Source organism: Pungitius pungitius, chromosome 3 (assembly GCF_949316345.1).
Source record: "Pungitius pungitius chromosome 3, fPunPun2.1, whole genome shotgun sequence".
NCBI lineage: Eukaryota > Metazoa > Chordata > Actinopteri > Perciformes > Gasterosteidae > Pungitius > Pungitius pungitius.
The window spans coordinates 6,521,759-6,537,868 of record NC_084902.1 but is presented as its reverse complement, the minus strand read 5'-3'; the positions used below and the strand labels follow the sequence as shown (position 1 = coordinate 6,537,868).

Sequence of the window (16,110 nt, the reverse complement as noted above, 5' to 3'; positions counted from 1 at the left end):
GGCAATTTTCCTCATGGGCCTGAACAACCCAGAACTTTGATCAGAGTTCACCAAAAAAAGCCAGTTGCAAGTATAAAGTGTTTTGAGACAAATTGAGGAGGTCGATATTATCAGGAACCAAAGACGATGATGGAAATGGGGGTAACAAAGCAAACAAGGTAATTCAGCATCATTTAAAAATGCTGCAAACAGCTCCACAGGGTATGTAAGGCGCTTCTTCGGTCTGGGTTTGTTTTAGTCTAAAAGGGTCAGAAGTTGTTTTGTCCCCTTAATGGGAAGGATCACCGGTACAGGAAGATACAGGATATGGCTGAATATATTTATGGGTAATGTCCATGAATCTTTTTTGTAAGCACTAAAGTAAACCAAAAATAAAAAGAGACAGAGAGAGCTTATGACGATGAAAATCCAGTGACCAATGTATTTAAAGGTTGGTGTCAAGACTAATTTGTTTAACTTCTCTTAGAAGCAATCAATTCATGAATGCAGAGGGAACTACCTGTAATAGCTTGATCATCTGAGCTGGTTTCCACCGCTGTGTAATGTTCCAATTTGGCATTAAGTTCCAGCTCCAACTGATGCAACTGCTGCTCTTTTAGAGCTTTTTCCACATCTTCAGTAAACTGGATTTGCTCAGCCAGACACAGAATCTAAAACCAAAAAGAAGAAAGTGTGGACACTTCAACGAACTTAAGATGTTTTTTCACATCCTGGGTCACAAATTACTGACACATTCATGTAGTCTTGGATCTTAACTTCACGTAAGTATTATGGGTTATGTAAAAAGTTCACCTGTGATGGGTAGCAGGAGGGGTCCACCTCCCCTTTCTTCCCTGCAGACAGACATTCACACAGAAGGTGCTTCAAAGTCTCCTTCATTTCTACAGACAGCTCACTTAGCCACACCTAGAAAGAAGGAAAACCGTTCACCCAGAGCTATGAATAAAAACCCTGTATCAACCTCTTAATATACAACAGATTTCTGTTTTCAATCCATCATTCAAAATGATTAGAAAATGCTTAATGCTGAATGCTTAAAATTATTGAAATAAACCATTACTGTAGATGACAAGTCCACTTCTTTCCTTTTAAAATAACTATCAATTCATGAAATATATCATTTCATTTTGTAAAAACTATCCAGTTTAACAAATTTTTTGTTCAAATAACGTATATCCTTTTGTGTTTTGAACCCATAAAACCAAGTGTCGGGTTGCGCTACTGTCCGAGCAAATGAAAGGATTTCTTTTTTTTTTTTTTTTTTTTAGATGCTTTTTTTGACATCTAACCACATGCATAGCTGGAACATGTCTAGACATGTATACTCATCAAGCACAGAACATAAACATTTATATAAAACAGCAAAATGAATTTACCTCCACGAGGCTGGAGATGCGAATGAGGTTTCCTAGTGGCACTATTTCCCCTTCCAAAGAACACATGGCAACAATGTGCTGGCACTGCTCATCAAACACGACACTGTGGATGCCTGCATTGACATTACGCACATAGATTATCTTCACTGTCCAACAGATTATGCCGTGAAAAAGAGGAGAGCAGAGAAAGCACATAACAGCGTGGAAAAAAACAAAAAGAGCACAGAACAGAGGTTTCTAACCTGCAAAGAGTTTCCTGAGATGTGACTGGATTACGGTTGGGTTGGTTGCCTGACCAAGAATTTCCAACAGATCATCGTCTCCTATGAAATAGAACCGGGGGAAGGCGGAACGTTTCTCCTGCGAAGAACACAAAACAGTACAAGAAAGATGTGACATTGTCACCATGTTATACATACTGTGCAGTATGTACACACAAATGCATGCGTGTTTACCTCCAGGAACTCATTGAGTGACTTCTGGCAGCGCTGCAGCTGGTCCAGTATAGTGACCAGGGAGTTTCTGATGCCGGCCCTCGAGCTCAAGGAAACAACTCTGTTGTCCCTTTGAATGTCTGACATTATTGACCTGCACACAAAACGTGTACAGTGTTCCTTCCGCGTGTACCACAAATGATATTTGTCCATTTATTCTAGAAAAGGGAGAACCGTTCTTTTGATATACTAAATATTAGGCATACTGAACACCTGAAGGTGGAAACCAAAATTACACAGCATGTCATACAGTGGATGTGGAATGAAGGTTTAGAGAGAATCCGGTCAATTTTCAAAATAAAACATATTTCAGAGAAAAAAGTCAAACAACCCAAAAAAAAAGTATTCTTTCTGTGGTGCAGCCCGGTACCAAATGTTCGGTGGTTGGGGACCCCCGGTTTAGAAAGTCTACAGTTGACCCACACTACTCTTTGTGAAAAACAATTTGATATATAGCGTAACAGGTCTCTAGATGCAATTCAGTCTCTCACACACACAAACAGAGGCACACAGTACCTGAAGTCTTCATCGACACGTTTGAAGCGAGCCTCTTCTCGGGGCAAAGCCCCTCGTCCAAAAATGGGCTCCAGATAAACCCAACGCCTCTGGATGGCATTGAGACTCAGCAGGTACTCGTCCAAGTCCGATAAACGTCCCTCCCATAGACTGACCTGTGTACACGCGGATGCAATAAAGTAACAGCATGTAGAGCTGCTTCATTACGGATTTTTTTTTGCAAAAAACGTGAAAAAATACGAGACAATTCATTTGATTCGAGTGAACACATACTGCATCTTTAATAAATGATGTACTTTATTAAATACAGACAAAAGCAGAGAATATATTAACATGTAGATAGAGATAGATAGAAATGTAGACATAGACTTTCTGAACTAACCTTATCTTGGAAGCTGCGGTAGTAAGGAGAGTCCTTCAGAGACTGCAGCAGACAACGGTTATCGCCCACCTGGATGGGCAATAACGATGGGTGGGTGATAAAGCCAAGGTTTGATAATCCGTCATTTGTTTAATGGTGCCATTAGCTATGCCTGAGCTTCCCTGAAGACATTTACGTGACTTCCAAGTCAATCCACCAAGTGGTCGCTTTTATTGACCCCTCTGAACTAATGATTATCAAAAAGGATTTGAAAAAAAAGGAAATTAAGAGAACAGCTGAAGGAGCCTTTCCTAATAATTCAAAGGCTTTCAGAGGCCTCGCTCTGCATGCAGACTTTGGACTGCTATCTTATTAAATAGCATTATACTATTTAAAACGCACTGAACACAACTTAATATTTAGATCCTACAGTAACATGATACATTAAGTATCACTTCATGTAGTAATCACGATGTTAATGTAAGACAGACCATGTTGTGGGAAGGAAAGGTATACAGTGACAACAAACAAATGTGCTTTAGAAGTGGTCAGGAACCCAAAAGGCTGACCAGGGTCAGGTGTCACACTAAATCAAAACATTCCAAAGTTATCTCTGCATCATGGTAAGCTCAAAATTATGACTGAAATGTTTTGTAAATAAATACATTGCTAAGAATAGGGCAGCTAATGCAATCAAGAGAAGATCCTTCCAAATGGGTTCAATAATAATTTAGTTTAATTTGGTTAAATATTCAGCTCTGTGGTGCAAACCTCATAGCATTTAGATCTGAAGAGCAAAACCGAGCTGTTTCTGCTCGGCCTGATGAAATTATAAAAATATTGAGCGCACACATGCTTAGCAAATCTGTTATTTCATCAAAGTTAAGTTATTTAAATTTAGGCCTGCATTAATCTTTACAGCTTTCTGTCTTAATTTAACCAATGCTCAAGTAAGTGAGACCAATGAACAACAAAGCAGTCAAATCCTGTGTGACACTATCCAAGATTAGCATATATGTCAAATGTCTATTTATTTTTATAATCAAGATAAAGTGCAGAAAAGCAATCATGTCATCAGTTACGGCAGGTATTATAAAAATTGTCCTCGTGGAAAAAGCTAAAAGAATTTGGGAAGTTACTAAAAAGAGGCAGGTGCTTAGGTAGCATCATCCCTCAATGGCAGGCACGTAGAGTAGTAAGTGGAGATGAATAATACATTTTTAAAAAGGCGGACACACCCCTGTTGTTTGGTGCCATCTGCTTGGTGCAAGTGGGCTTACACAACCAGTCACAATAAGCTGTAATTACATTTGCTGATTCATCTTCAGTGGCTAAAGAGTGACCCTTACTCAGTATGACCTCATGCCGTAAGTGTTGATGTACAGTGCATGAGGCCATGTCTGCTTGTGTGAGTACCTGGTTGACTATATCCTTCCAGTCCTTGATAAGGGGCAGAGTGCGTCGGCTGCTGTCCGTGTACTCCATGAGGTTGAAAGTAGCTGCAGCTCCCCACAAGTCCAGCTCCCTCAGTGCTTCTCTGATTGTCACCTCAGCCTGAGCACGACTATTCAGGTCCTGAATACATGAGCGTGTACAAACACAAACACAAACTTATCGCATTTATTCTATAAGATCCTCCTGTATTACTCCTCCGAGCTGGTGGGCAATGCCTGTATGCTCTTTTTAGTAAAATATTCAAAAGCCGGAGCCATTTGTATGATATGATATATTATAATGTCATGTCATATGTATAACAGATTTTGTGAACATGTCTGTTACCCAGTATAGTATATGGTCATGAGCTTTTGCTCTACAAAATCCTTTGCAATTCAGTACTTGCTCCTGCCACCTAGTGGCCCTGTTAAGAATCGGCGCTAATATTGTTAAACATTAACATTAATATATTTGGATAAATCATGACCGCATACTTACAAAAAAAACAAAATGTGAGCAACTTCAGGAGGTCTTCGTACCGATTTCCACCCTGTAATTATTTGTAAAAGTATGTGCAGACCTACCTTAAGCTCCAAGGCCTTTTCTATGATGGTATTTGCCACACAGAGGATGTCATTAAAGGTGAGTCTCTCTAAAGTTGTCCCTTTGGGAAGGCCAAGCAAACGAAACATGTCCAACCAATGGTCTTGGGACAAGTGCTCCCCACGCACATATTTCAGCACTGGAACCATGTTCTAGACAGGCAGAGAAAAAATGTGAAAATAAAGAACATTTATACACTGTACATTCTTTTGTTTTTTAATCCTTAGTAAATTATTCAAAACTCATTCTTGAGTGTAATAAGCATTGTAGCCTTTAAGCTCTGACACAAGATTTTGAGTCGTGTTCCGTTCTTCCACCGACTGCCTACCTTGTATTTGTCAACTTCGCCTTGCAGCTTAACAGACATGGCGGTAGGCTGCTCCAGCTTCCTAAGTCTGTCCTGCCACGCAAACAAAAATTCCTCAAACGCATATGTTTTAGTCCTGTAAAAAGCAACAGAATCATACATGTTAACGTGCAGTTGAAAACAGAATAGTCACATAAAGGGAAGAAATACAAACCACCTACCTGAATGTGATCCAGTCCTCCTGAGCCTTCTCTGTAAAGCCTTGTTGCCACTCCTCATACAGACCCCACATCTGGCTGTACTCCTCCATGTCTCTTTTTGTCTTTTCTGCCAGAGAGAAATCTGGAGAATCCAGGTTAAAACAGGCACAGTCCTCTCTGAGGAGAGAAGAAGACAGGAGACACGTCAAGTCTGTTTGACACTTTATCCAACGGTGCTGTCAGCTGCAATTCAAGAGAGGCACTCATCATTAAGTTATGATGTGTTAGACACAAACTTGTTATTTCTTTGATTGTCTCAAGACCTGATGTGTGATAATGGAAGAATATTAAATATCACAATTAGGAGAATAACTAGTCTTGGGCTGTAGTGTAATTTGGAGTTGGTGAATAAATGTATCAATAAATCATTCTTGTCACTTCAGAATCAAATTTGTGGTTATAATCTTATCGCATTGTATTTAGTGAAGCTACTGACAATACCACCAAAATGAATAAATTACCATTTTTATTATTATTATTAAGATATGTCATAGCTAAATCCTAACTAATCTAACAAAACCATGTTCTAAAAAGATGAAGGCAATAAACCTTATCGTCTATCCTGAAAAAAGTATAATTGAACTATAAATACAAAAATAATAATGAATGAAACGTACAGCAGTTTGCTGCGAACAAGCTCTAGGTCTTGGAACTCTTGCTGCTTGTCCCTGATGGTTTGGAGGCACGCAAGGAGGGCCGCGTGATCACCAGTCTCAAGCATCTCATCTTTAGGCTTCAGCTGGTCCCAGCGGGCTTTGAACCTCTCCAGGTCCGCTCTGTAGGCGTCAATACGACCCGCAGCATTACTTCGCATCGCCTCCACCTAAGAGAGGACCATGGCATGAGAAAGCAAGTTGCACAAGAACACGGCCAGAGAGAGAAAGGACGGGTGATAGGGAGGAAGAGGCAGAAGAGAGGAAAGATAAAAGGAAAAAAGAAGATACTTCATATAAATAAGCAGCTCACAAAGCTGCTGTTACTTGTATTAGGAAGAAGAGCTTTTTTGAACCATGATACAATATGTGTGTTTGTTGGTCACCTGATCTTTGATCATAAGCTGGTGGCTCTCCATGACAAGCTCCAGTTTGTCCCACTTGGCCCTGAGCGAGGACAGCGAGTCCAGGCCCCCTCCCGCCACTGCTCTCAGCAAGCGGTTCTTCTCCTCAGCACACTGGAACTGAGGTAGGATCTGTGCACACGTATTTCCATGTCATGTCAAATAAGAATATATTTTATATATATTTCAATATAATCAAATCAAATGTCAGTATTCTAACAAGGCATACAGCATTAATCCAAGCGTGTCATGTTATTGACATGAGTCAATAATACACGTCTTACTTCTGGTTTGCAGGATAGTATTTGGCTATATTTGCCACTGGCTGCACCAATCTCCTCCATGCTCTCTGGTCGGGTGGACAAGGTCTCCGTTGACTCTGAAATAAAACGTTCTATGGCCTGTGTGTGCCCTGAAAGTAAGAAGAAAGGAAACAGAAAAGGAAACAGAAAGTAAGATCAAAGGAATTTCTGTTGGAAAATAAAATTGAAACACCCATGCACAGATAGAAATTATGAAAAGGAGAAGGATTTGGCTTGTGATTGTTGTCATTTACACTGATAACTTTATAGAAACATGCAATGTTAATGCTGTAAGTGAGAGAAAGGAGAATTGAATTGTCTGTTTTTACCATATATGGACTTCCTGAGTGATAAGAGCAGAATGTCAAACAGCTTCTGGATGAGGTCATCGATGGCAGCTTTCACTGGCTCACAGTTGACTGTAATACAGTCTACCTTCTCCTGGCTGACGGAGGAGGAAGAAAAGGATTAGTACCTGTGACTATCGTTATAGTATACGTTTCTGTATTTGTTGCGTAATAAGCACAAGTGAATCAAAGAATTAAACTCATTCAAAAACAAAAATGCAAATTCAGCCAATTACAAATGGCTAAAGATGAACTCTGGTATCTGAAAAGGAGACTACCAAAAGTCCTCATAGTGTTGAATTGTCAGTAGTTTAAGCAGAAAAATTCATTATTTAATCTACCTTTTAGATCTCAACATATTTTTTTCACATTTTTGTGCTTTTCTACTGAGAAGATATAGCTTTGTTACTTGTTGCAATCATGTGTGATTTGTACCTGGGCAGACGTTCTGACTCCTTCCCTCTGGCCTTCAGGGCCTTAAAGTTTCTTTCCCAGTCTTGCACAGAGTTCAGATGCTTCTCCACTAACTTCTCTAAATCAACCTGACCTAGCACCACCCACTCCTACATGCACGCACACACACACACAGACACACACACACACCACACACGCAGACACAGAATAACAGCGGTTGGGTTTAGTGCATATTTCCCGATTTGAAATGTTTCTGCTCTAAAGGTTACAAAGTACACGTCACAATTAGACACAAATGACAGAACTGATGATAAGGAGAGATAAAGGAGAAGTCTAGCTGTGACTGAGGGCTTTCCCATATGATTTAGATATGCATGGCTTCACACAGAAGGGGGAAAAAGAAGATATGCTGTGCTCGCTGTGACAGTAGCTAATGTAAAGGGAAACTAACAGCGCCTCCCTATATGAATAGAGTAGCATGAATCATACAGGCAGCATTCTTTCAACAAGCAATGGCTCATTTCCATGCTTCAAAAGCAAAAGGTTAAAAGGTTAATCAGTCATTCATGTGAAAATCGCTTCAGTGACAAAGCAAAAGGCTTGTCAAAGAAGGCGGTGCGTAGGTTAATAATGTGTCAAAAGAATTACCCTTAAAATAAAGACCCCCATTGCTCTTCTCTCAAGTCTGTTGAGAATGTTTTTGCTACAGGACAGTTGAACCAGCATTGATATCAAAGTAATCTGTGGTTGCGGCACCTTGAACTTGTGTTGTATAGCCTGCAGGCGGCTGAAGAGGTCCTCGGCCTTGCTGAATATGGTGAGGAACCCAGAGGCATTTCTATCAATCATGACGCTGAAGATGAGCTCTTCCCCCTGGGCACTGACCCCCTTGAACTGGTTCGGGATTGAGATGAACCGCTTCATCTCCCTAAAATAGCGCGCCCGCACTTCCTCAAACGGAGGGCGGAACTGCAAACGTCCCTGCCTGATCACAAGTTAAAAGAAAAAAAACAGGATGAAAAAAAGCAACAGAAATCTATGCTAGTGGTTCAAGAAAGGGGAAACACCACTAATGTGTGAGGGGAAATAAAAGGGGACAACGCAAACAAAATGAGTTGCATAGCAAAGACAAGAGAGAGAGATGGAATAAGAGAATACTGACTTGAAAGTGAGGTCTATGTGTATCTCCGGGAGGTTCTTGTTCAGAGCTTCCAGTCCGGTTTGGTACTGGTGTTCGAGGGCCTTGTACAGCTGATGGTTCCAGTGCTGACGCCATGCCCGCATGTCATCACACCTGAAACCCTAAACACATGCACATACAGGTTGTGTATCTTCCAAAATGATTTATTGACTAAAGCTATAAGGGTCAGCGGCAAATACACTCTGGTCCGTAATCAATACCTGAGCCTCCAGAGTGGCGAAGCCAGTACGGAGGTCCTGAAGGCCATCCTTCCAGCGCTGCTGATGCCTCAGTAGGTCCACATTCAACAGAGTTACCACCTGAGAGATGTAAAAAAAACAAATACACAGCAGTAATTAACGGACTACTCTCCGATAACTACTCCGAAAAAAAAAAAACAGTGCGCTTGCAACAAATTATTATTCGTGTTATCTATTCAATCATCGAGTCAAATAACAGCATGCTAAAACCTTTTCAATGAAGTCAGTGTGCCATTTGCGCAACTTCCTGTTCTCGGTGGACAGCTTCTCAGCAGCAGACTGCAGCTTGGCAATGTAAACTTCCAACTCTTTGGGGTTGTCCCAGGTGATCTGCAGCTTGCCACCTTTCTCTTTAGACTGAGAACGAGGGTTCTTAGAAAGAAAAGCATACAGGTCATCTGCAGTCCAAAATATGAACTTCAGGTAGGATTTAAAAGGTAACAAGTGGGGTTCCTGTTCAACTATATTATATGAGATATATTAGACATTTTAGAAAGCTAAGATCCCTTTTTCTAATGAATATAATACAAATCAGACCAACTTCCAGTTCCCTTTTTAATACTAGACTTCTTAGAATTGAAAAACAATTACTGCAAAATTAAATATCCACAGCAAAGCCAAAATCCCCGTGAACAATTCTAGCTGCGTGCAGTACCTTGATGACCTGTTCAAAGGCCAGGGCAAGACCAAGCATCATAGGTCTCTGAGAGGGAATCATCTGCTGGTCAATGGTGTTGTAGAAATGGGCCACCTACAACACAGAAACACTTTGTCACAATATTAGCCTGAGACAAGCTGAAATCTCAAATAATGAGATTGAAACCAATACATCAGTGAGGAGAAGAAAATGTGTTTGCATGTGTCTTGATGTGCACTCGGACCTGTTTAAGGACAATAGCTTGTCTGTAGAATTTGTCTGCAGTATTGGAGGCTTGTTGTATCTTGGCTGGGATGGGAAAGTTCAGGGCAGAGAGCTGCCTGACCTCCCGAAGCAGGCTGACCAGCCGGTCTGAATACTGGATCCTTAACCTGCCGTCCACGTGGTCCAGGTCCATCACTCGGTTACTTGCCTGGAGACTATGCAGTGGGAGAGAATTATGATCAGATCCGCTCAAACCAGCACCGAACAGAAGTTCTCTTGGTACCCGTGATGTGTATGGTCAGGGAGCAGAAAGCGGAGATATTTAAAGTATATTCACAAAAGCATATTATTGAGGGAATGTTTATGTGTTGCTGTCTAAGAAAGCCTGACATGTTAATTAGTCATGAATTCTTTTAGTGTAAATCAAGATTAAAATGTTTGTCTCTCACTCCTTGTTAGTTGTGTCACAGCGTGTAATGTTTCGAACCTGATGCCCGACTTTGGGTCAGCCAGTCCAGACAGGATATCTCTCGACCAGTCCTCAAACTGCTCCTGTTCATACGCCCTCAGAACTTCGAGCAGGTCATCGCAGAAATGCAGGTAACCCTTGAACCCGGACAGGTCCGAAAGCAGTGCTTCAGCTATGCGAACGGAGTCCTCAATCTGTTGCAAGCACAATAATATCGCATGGAAATCAATGATAGATTAGAAGCACCATGCTTTTTGGTGGCGAGTCATCTCCAGCATGAGCGAGCATGCACAGTCACCTTGTTTATGAGCTGTTGGACCCACACAATTTTGTTGACCACCTCAGGGAGGTTCCTACCGATGAGTGGGCCGGACTTGTCCCCATGGCATCGACTCTCAAAGTCGGTCTTCAGGCCTAAGAAAATGAGAATAAGTAATATGATGAACAGAAATGTGACTGTTCTGGCATCTGACACATTGCCCCCTTTAGGCAATTTTGAAACAACTAATTATCTAAACATGGCTTCGCTATGTCTGTGGGCAGGTTTCTCTCAGTTGTTACGGAGAAGTACTGTTACAATTGGGCACTTAAAGTGCTTCCATAAGCTGTCTGTCATAGCTACTGACATCCCGTTGTTTTTCGAAGAGCAGAGTGAATCTGTCCCTTTCGCTTCAGGTAGGTCTTTGCCTCGTGTATCTGATTTTGAAAACCTTTGGTCCAAACAATATCTATATTGAATCAAATAATTACATCACTCTTCAACATTTAAATACTTAAGCACAGAGCGTGACATTTTTTGAGCTTTTGAGCTTTTCAACATCCGGTCACCGTGTGTAGACACTGGCCCACTGTCTTTGACACATGAACAGAAAAGTGCTTTGGGGGGGGGAACTGTGTACCCTTGTTGTAGTCCAGGAGTCTGGCCAGGAGAGTCTCTCTCTCCGACTGCAGCTCTTTGCCGATGGTGGGACGTCGGATCAACTCCTTGTGCTTTTGAAACACCTGCAACAGCTTCACCACAAACACGGACGCACAATCGCACAGGGTAAGTTCCCACATCAACATACACCTACACACCACATTAACAACCTGAGCTGTCATGGTGTCTTTCACTACCTGTTGTGGGTTGTCCTGGACATCAGCAATGTAGCTCTTTAGTCTGCCGGCCACCTCCTGCTCTGACGGAGCCATGAGGCGCTCAAACTGAGCCACTGCCGCTCTCCAGAGAGGCTACAAAAAAACAACAAATGACTAAAGAGTCATCCCTGAGGTTAAAGAGGGGGGGTTCATTCTTGCCTAAAAAGATTGTGTAGACGATTCAAATGACCAAATAACCAGCATTCCGTAGCTGTTTTACAGGTACTTGTACACAGTATCAAAGTCAATTTATAACAAGGTGGCCCGGAAAAAAAAAACACACACATCCCCGCCATAAGCCAATCGTTCACAAGTTGGCTGCTTCCTACAACTAACCTCAGTGTAGGGGTTGTAATGCAGAGGGTTGAGTCCAGAGAAAGGTTCAAAGACACGATCGCAAGTCAGAGCCCGCTGCTTCCCTCCTGGTAGCAGACGCAAGAGTTTCTCATGAACCATTCGTATGGTCACCACCTGGTGAGCATAGACAGGGACAGCGTTTTCCCATGATGACTACTGTTATATTACGTTTTTGATTGTAAACCCCAGAGGAATTATGTACTCAATTTACAATTGATCTGACTGTGGCTCTAATTCTAAGATTGTGTTTATAAGGGTATGGGACATCGAACTAGAGTATTTGTTAATACATGTATGGTTCGTTTTTCCTTCCTTGTTCTGTTTTAAAATTAACATCAAGGGGAAATTCTATTGAAATGTAACATCCGTGGCGCTAGTGTACCACAACGTCTTGTGAAAAGGAGAAGTATGCACTGTCAAATACTGTCCATCTACAGAAAGTGTTTCCATGGCTTCATATCATACCTCATCCAATCTTTTTGCAAGGCAATTAATGGTTTGGGGGCAGTGTTTGTTTCCCTTCCAGGGGTGTGGAGCATGTCTCCTCCAAACCTGAGGAAATAAAATATAATATATCTCTTAAATATGTTTTCAGCATTTACCACAATATAACTGATGACCTCCCTCTAGCTTTAAACAGTTTGATTTGTAATCACAAATCTTGATTTAACAAAATGGAAAATTGCTTTATGTGCATTAGAGTAAACAATAAATGCATTAGAGTAAACAATAAATGTTTCTACCTGTCCAGTCAGATGCTCACAGGCAACAACCCACTGCTCGCAGATGGAAACGGACGCTCTCATGTTCTCCCTCACGGATACAAACGGCTCCTCAAAAATTCTAAGACCGCTCAGCTTCCTCTGCACATATCTTCCCAAGGCTCCACCTTGTACACAAACAAACCCGAAAAGAAAAGAACAAAAGCCCGCACAAACCATCATGCAACAATGATCTGAACACAGGAAAAGTACAAATGCACACTCTGTGACTCTAGTACTAGCAAGCCACTCGTCACATCGTATTTGAAAGCAACGCAATGTTTCTTATGCCAGACTCAGCATTATAGTTGATTGTTGGCGGTCCATCAAGCATTGTATTTTTTAAGCAGAAAGCACAGACATAAGGGACAACACCAGTGCCTTTCTAAAGATATCAGATTTCTTACTAGAAGGCCCGAAAGCTCAGAAAAAAGCTAACTTCGAAATATCCGTGAAACACTTTCAAACACTGATTGTTTTATGGTCATAGATTATTAACAAGCACTGTCAATAATCACGCTGCGTTTAGAGGTGGAACTGCGTACTGTGGAGTGTAAGAAACTTCAAGCAAGTTAGTTTCCCGGAATCAAGGGTGCATTTCATCTGCAACCACAAAAGCTAAAGAAATCTTTGCAACACATACATTTTGACGCACAATGCAACTCAAAAACAATATCAGCAAATATTTGTTTCTATTTCCTGATTTTGGTTTTTGTATGTCTGAGGGAGTCTCACCTATTACATCCATGAGCCGGACCATACGTGTCTCTGGATAAGGCTCAAAATCAGTCTGTCTCCAGATGTCATCCAGAGCGTCCCGGCTCTGTTCCACCAGATCCATGACGTCAGGCATAGACAAGCCATCAAGACCACCGTATTCCTGGTGAAAACACACATTGTGAGATAGCAATTTGAAAAAATATCAGCTATAGAAGCAATCATTAAACAGCGTTCAAACTGGTATGTAGGATAATGTAAATGTTTTCAAGTCAAGACATTTAACACAGTGTGGTGACTTTCTTTTAATCAGTAACTTATGGAATCTATGGAATCATTGCTTAGTAATAATACGGATTGTATTTTCCTTTTGGAATTAATTTAGACACCATTTTGTATACATAATAAAAACAATATGTAGTAAATGTAAATTGAAACTAATTTTGGCCTGCAGACCTTTTGTATGAGTTTAAATTGCTCAGTGAAATATGTTGCTCTTTCTCTCGCACGGTTCTTCTCAGCAGACTCAGAAAGATCATCCCAGTACTGGAACTCATCACTGGGAGTCAGGATACCTGCATAGAAGAGTTCAAAGTTTGAAATTCATCATTTATCTTTGCTGTGATCAGATTCAGTCAAGAGAGCCTCCTTACACCAACTTATCAAATCACGCACGTAATGTTGAGTCTCCAAAATACAGCAATATTTGCCCTCCATGCAGAACTACCCAGACCTGTGCACGTCTTTCAGCAGAAATATATTTACACCTACCGAGAACGTCTTCCTCTGTGCGGCCCCTCTTGGCGGAGACTTGTGCTCCGGATTGGCGGACCACTGAGCCCAGGCCCAGCTCCAGCTCACTGAGCAGGCCTGCCAGCTTGGGGTCAAATGCTGAGCACCAGCGCTCATCCTGGACAGAGGGAAAAGAGATGGACACTTTTTCAAGTTTTAGACTATAGAGCCCCTATAGTCTAAAACTAATATTTATGTACATTTTTATTTTCATTTTCAATAATAATAGTTAAAGAAAGTGTTTTGTCCCCATATATAAAAATGTAGGAAATGTTTTCACTAATTCTAACTCAAAATGTATCTGTGGAATACAAGAATAATACACAGACACGGGGCTCACTTTCAGTAGTACGGGCGCAAAGACTTGTCTTAAAGCCTGGTAGAGGGTGTTGATGGGAGACTCCAACATAGACGACACAAGGAGGCTCTGGTGAAGGTTCTCTTCTGTAATCACTGTGGGATGCAGCTTGAAGAACACTAACACTTTGTCTTTGCTCTCCCCCGATGCTTCAATCTGACAAAAGGAAGACAGGTTGCTTTTAAAGGATCCATTTGATTCATGTTGGAAAGTTCAGTCAATTTATCCTACAGACACGTTTTTAAAGTTACGAGCCTGAAGAAAAATGATTTCACATGTTTTATCCACACTAAAACATTCTAACATTGTAATGCTTTAGTCGTGCGTGTTACCTTATTTGACAAGTGAAGCTCACTGTCATGTCTGCTGACGGACAGGACGAATTCGTTTCCATCGTCCAAGAAGTTATTGAGCTGTGGGCTGTCAAGCAGAGACGGCGACGGCTTAATCCCATAGAAGTTTCCGGTTGTGGTCAGGACAAACCTTTTGCGAGCATCGTCTGAACCGTGGGGCATCTTTCCGCTGCAGTGATGCACGGAGGCCGAGAAAGCTGTACAGAAAATAGCACACAAGCTTAAACCTATTCATTTGGTACTATACGTTATGTTAACTTTGTATTTTGCCATTCCAGAATTAAATAACGTTCAAAGAACGTTATAAGACTCCATTAAACCGCATCAACCTCATCCATGTTTTCCGGTTCACTGTTTTTTTTTTTACTATTAACTTACTTTAATCTAAAGATTGTTGGGTGCGTTAGCATTCAAGGTATCGTATTGGCAGTGATATGTTAGAGCACTGCTAACGTTAGTAGCGCTTGTATCGGTGCTAAACTGTTACAAGTTAGCTAACGTTAACTACCCTGTCCCTTCCTTCCGCTCAAAAACGTCATCTTATAAAACGTCCAAACGATCTTTTTTGTTTATAACGTTACATAGTGCGGACTGAAGTGGCGTTTACAAAGGCATGGTGCAGCATTATATCTGTAGCCAATCGTTTACAGATGACACTAGCTAGCATGCTAACGTTAGCTCGCCACCTCTCTCAATTTAAATTAAGCATTTTATCTTGCGTTAGCTGTCTTGACTTCAGCACTATACCAAGCTAATATAAATGCTGGTTGCATACCGTTTTCCACCAAATGTTTTACTTTCGGAATTTCTGGTAACTCAAATCCACGGACGAAGTAGCTTTAGCAATGTGTTACTAGCACTTGCCATGATTATGCTTGCGTGGTTGCTAGGTAGCAACTACGAGCACTTGTACCACGTGACACGGTGAAACCTAGACATATACGGAATGTACGTACGCATGATTCTTAGAATAGCTTAATAGACGGGAGGTTCCAGCCATGGTTCATCTAGGGTTTTCCATCACATTGATATATTTTAGAAGATCACGGGATTTAAGATGAATTGTTATTCCCAGTGTCAGTGGCACACTGGCCTTTATTGACGTGTTCAAGTTACCAATGCTTTAACTTTATTATTTATTCTTAGGTTTACACTGATAACTATATTTCTCAAAACAGCCTCCAAACTATTCCATGCCATTGCCTCTTGAATTATCAGTTGGTTACAATCTAATTTTGCTCAATCCACACTTCTGACAATTTATTAATGCAGCATTGTTGTCATCTAGGCTGAAGAGTTTCCAAAGACAGAAACAGATAGCTGATATCAACTGCAGACTTTGCAGCAGCAAGTGCTTTATTTTTGCTTGTAAAAATAGTGTGCATTTCTTTAG

The 16,110-nt window shown here is 41.1% G+C and overlaps 1 protein-coding gene across 1 annotated transcript in view; it reads right to left on the bottom strand.

The window, feature by feature from the left end:
• dync2h1 (dynein cytoplasmic 2 heavy chain 1) overlaps nucleotides 1-15,602 on the bottom strand; it is an 83,619-nt gene extending 68,017 nt beyond the window's left edge. Inside the window, exons 1-35 of the mRNA XM_037463853.2 lie at nucleotides 15,493-15,602; nucleotides 14,697-14,914; nucleotides 14,347-14,520; nucleotides 13,986-14,124; nucleotides 13,671-13,789; nucleotides 13,233-13,377; nucleotides 12,480-12,625; nucleotides 12,202-12,288; nucleotides 11,716-11,850; nucleotides 11,359-11,472; nucleotides 11,142-11,253; nucleotides 10,541-10,656; nucleotides 10,261-10,436; nucleotides 9,793-9,988; nucleotides 9,567-9,662; nucleotides 9,122-9,283; nucleotides 8,873-8,971; nucleotides 8,634-8,773; nucleotides 8,228-8,456; nucleotides 7,493-7,620; nucleotides 7,040-7,155; nucleotides 6,693-6,820; nucleotides 6,391-6,540; nucleotides 5,969-6,174; nucleotides 5,313-5,468; nucleotides 5,113-5,227; nucleotides 4,766-4,936; nucleotides 4,164-4,322; nucleotides 2,769-2,837; nucleotides 2,387-2,541; nucleotides 1,832-1,964; nucleotides 1,619-1,736; nucleotides 1,377-1,489; nucleotides 793-906; nucleotides 500-650 (exon numbers count right to left, since the gene is read on the bottom strand). Coding sequence (XP_037319750.2) covers nucleotides 500-650; nucleotides 793-906; nucleotides 1,377-1,489; nucleotides 1,619-1,736; nucleotides 1,832-1,964; nucleotides 2,387-2,541; nucleotides 2,769-2,837; nucleotides 4,164-4,322; nucleotides 4,766-4,936; nucleotides 5,113-5,227; nucleotides 5,313-5,468; nucleotides 5,969-6,174; nucleotides 6,391-6,540; nucleotides 6,693-6,820; nucleotides 7,040-7,155; nucleotides 7,493-7,620; nucleotides 8,228-8,456; nucleotides 8,634-8,773; nucleotides 8,873-8,971; nucleotides 9,122-9,283; nucleotides 9,567-9,662; nucleotides 9,793-9,988; nucleotides 10,261-10,436; nucleotides 10,541-10,656; nucleotides 11,142-11,253; nucleotides 11,359-11,472; nucleotides 11,716-11,850; nucleotides 12,202-12,288; nucleotides 12,480-12,625; nucleotides 13,233-13,377; nucleotides 13,671-13,789; nucleotides 13,986-14,124; nucleotides 14,347-14,520; nucleotides 14,697-14,879 — 4,750 coding nt within the window. The 5' untranslated portion in view covers nucleotides 14,880-14,914; nucleotides 15,493-15,602. The remainder of the gene's footprint in view (nucleotides 1-499; nucleotides 651-792; nucleotides 907-1,376; nucleotides 1,490-1,618; nucleotides 1,737-1,831; nucleotides 1,965-2,386; nucleotides 2,542-2,768; nucleotides 2,838-4,163; nucleotides 4,323-4,765; nucleotides 4,937-5,112; nucleotides 5,228-5,312; nucleotides 5,469-5,968; nucleotides 6,175-6,390; nucleotides 6,541-6,692; nucleotides 6,821-7,039; nucleotides 7,156-7,492; nucleotides 7,621-8,227; nucleotides 8,457-8,633; nucleotides 8,774-8,872; nucleotides 8,972-9,121; nucleotides 9,284-9,566; nucleotides 9,663-9,792; nucleotides 9,989-10,260; nucleotides 10,437-10,540; nucleotides 10,657-11,141; nucleotides 11,254-11,358; nucleotides 11,473-11,715; nucleotides 11,851-12,201; nucleotides 12,289-12,479; nucleotides 12,626-13,232; nucleotides 13,378-13,670; nucleotides 13,790-13,985; nucleotides 14,125-14,346; nucleotides 14,521-14,696; nucleotides 14,915-15,492) is intronic.
• Nucleotides 15,603-16,110: the final 508 nt, after the last annotated feature.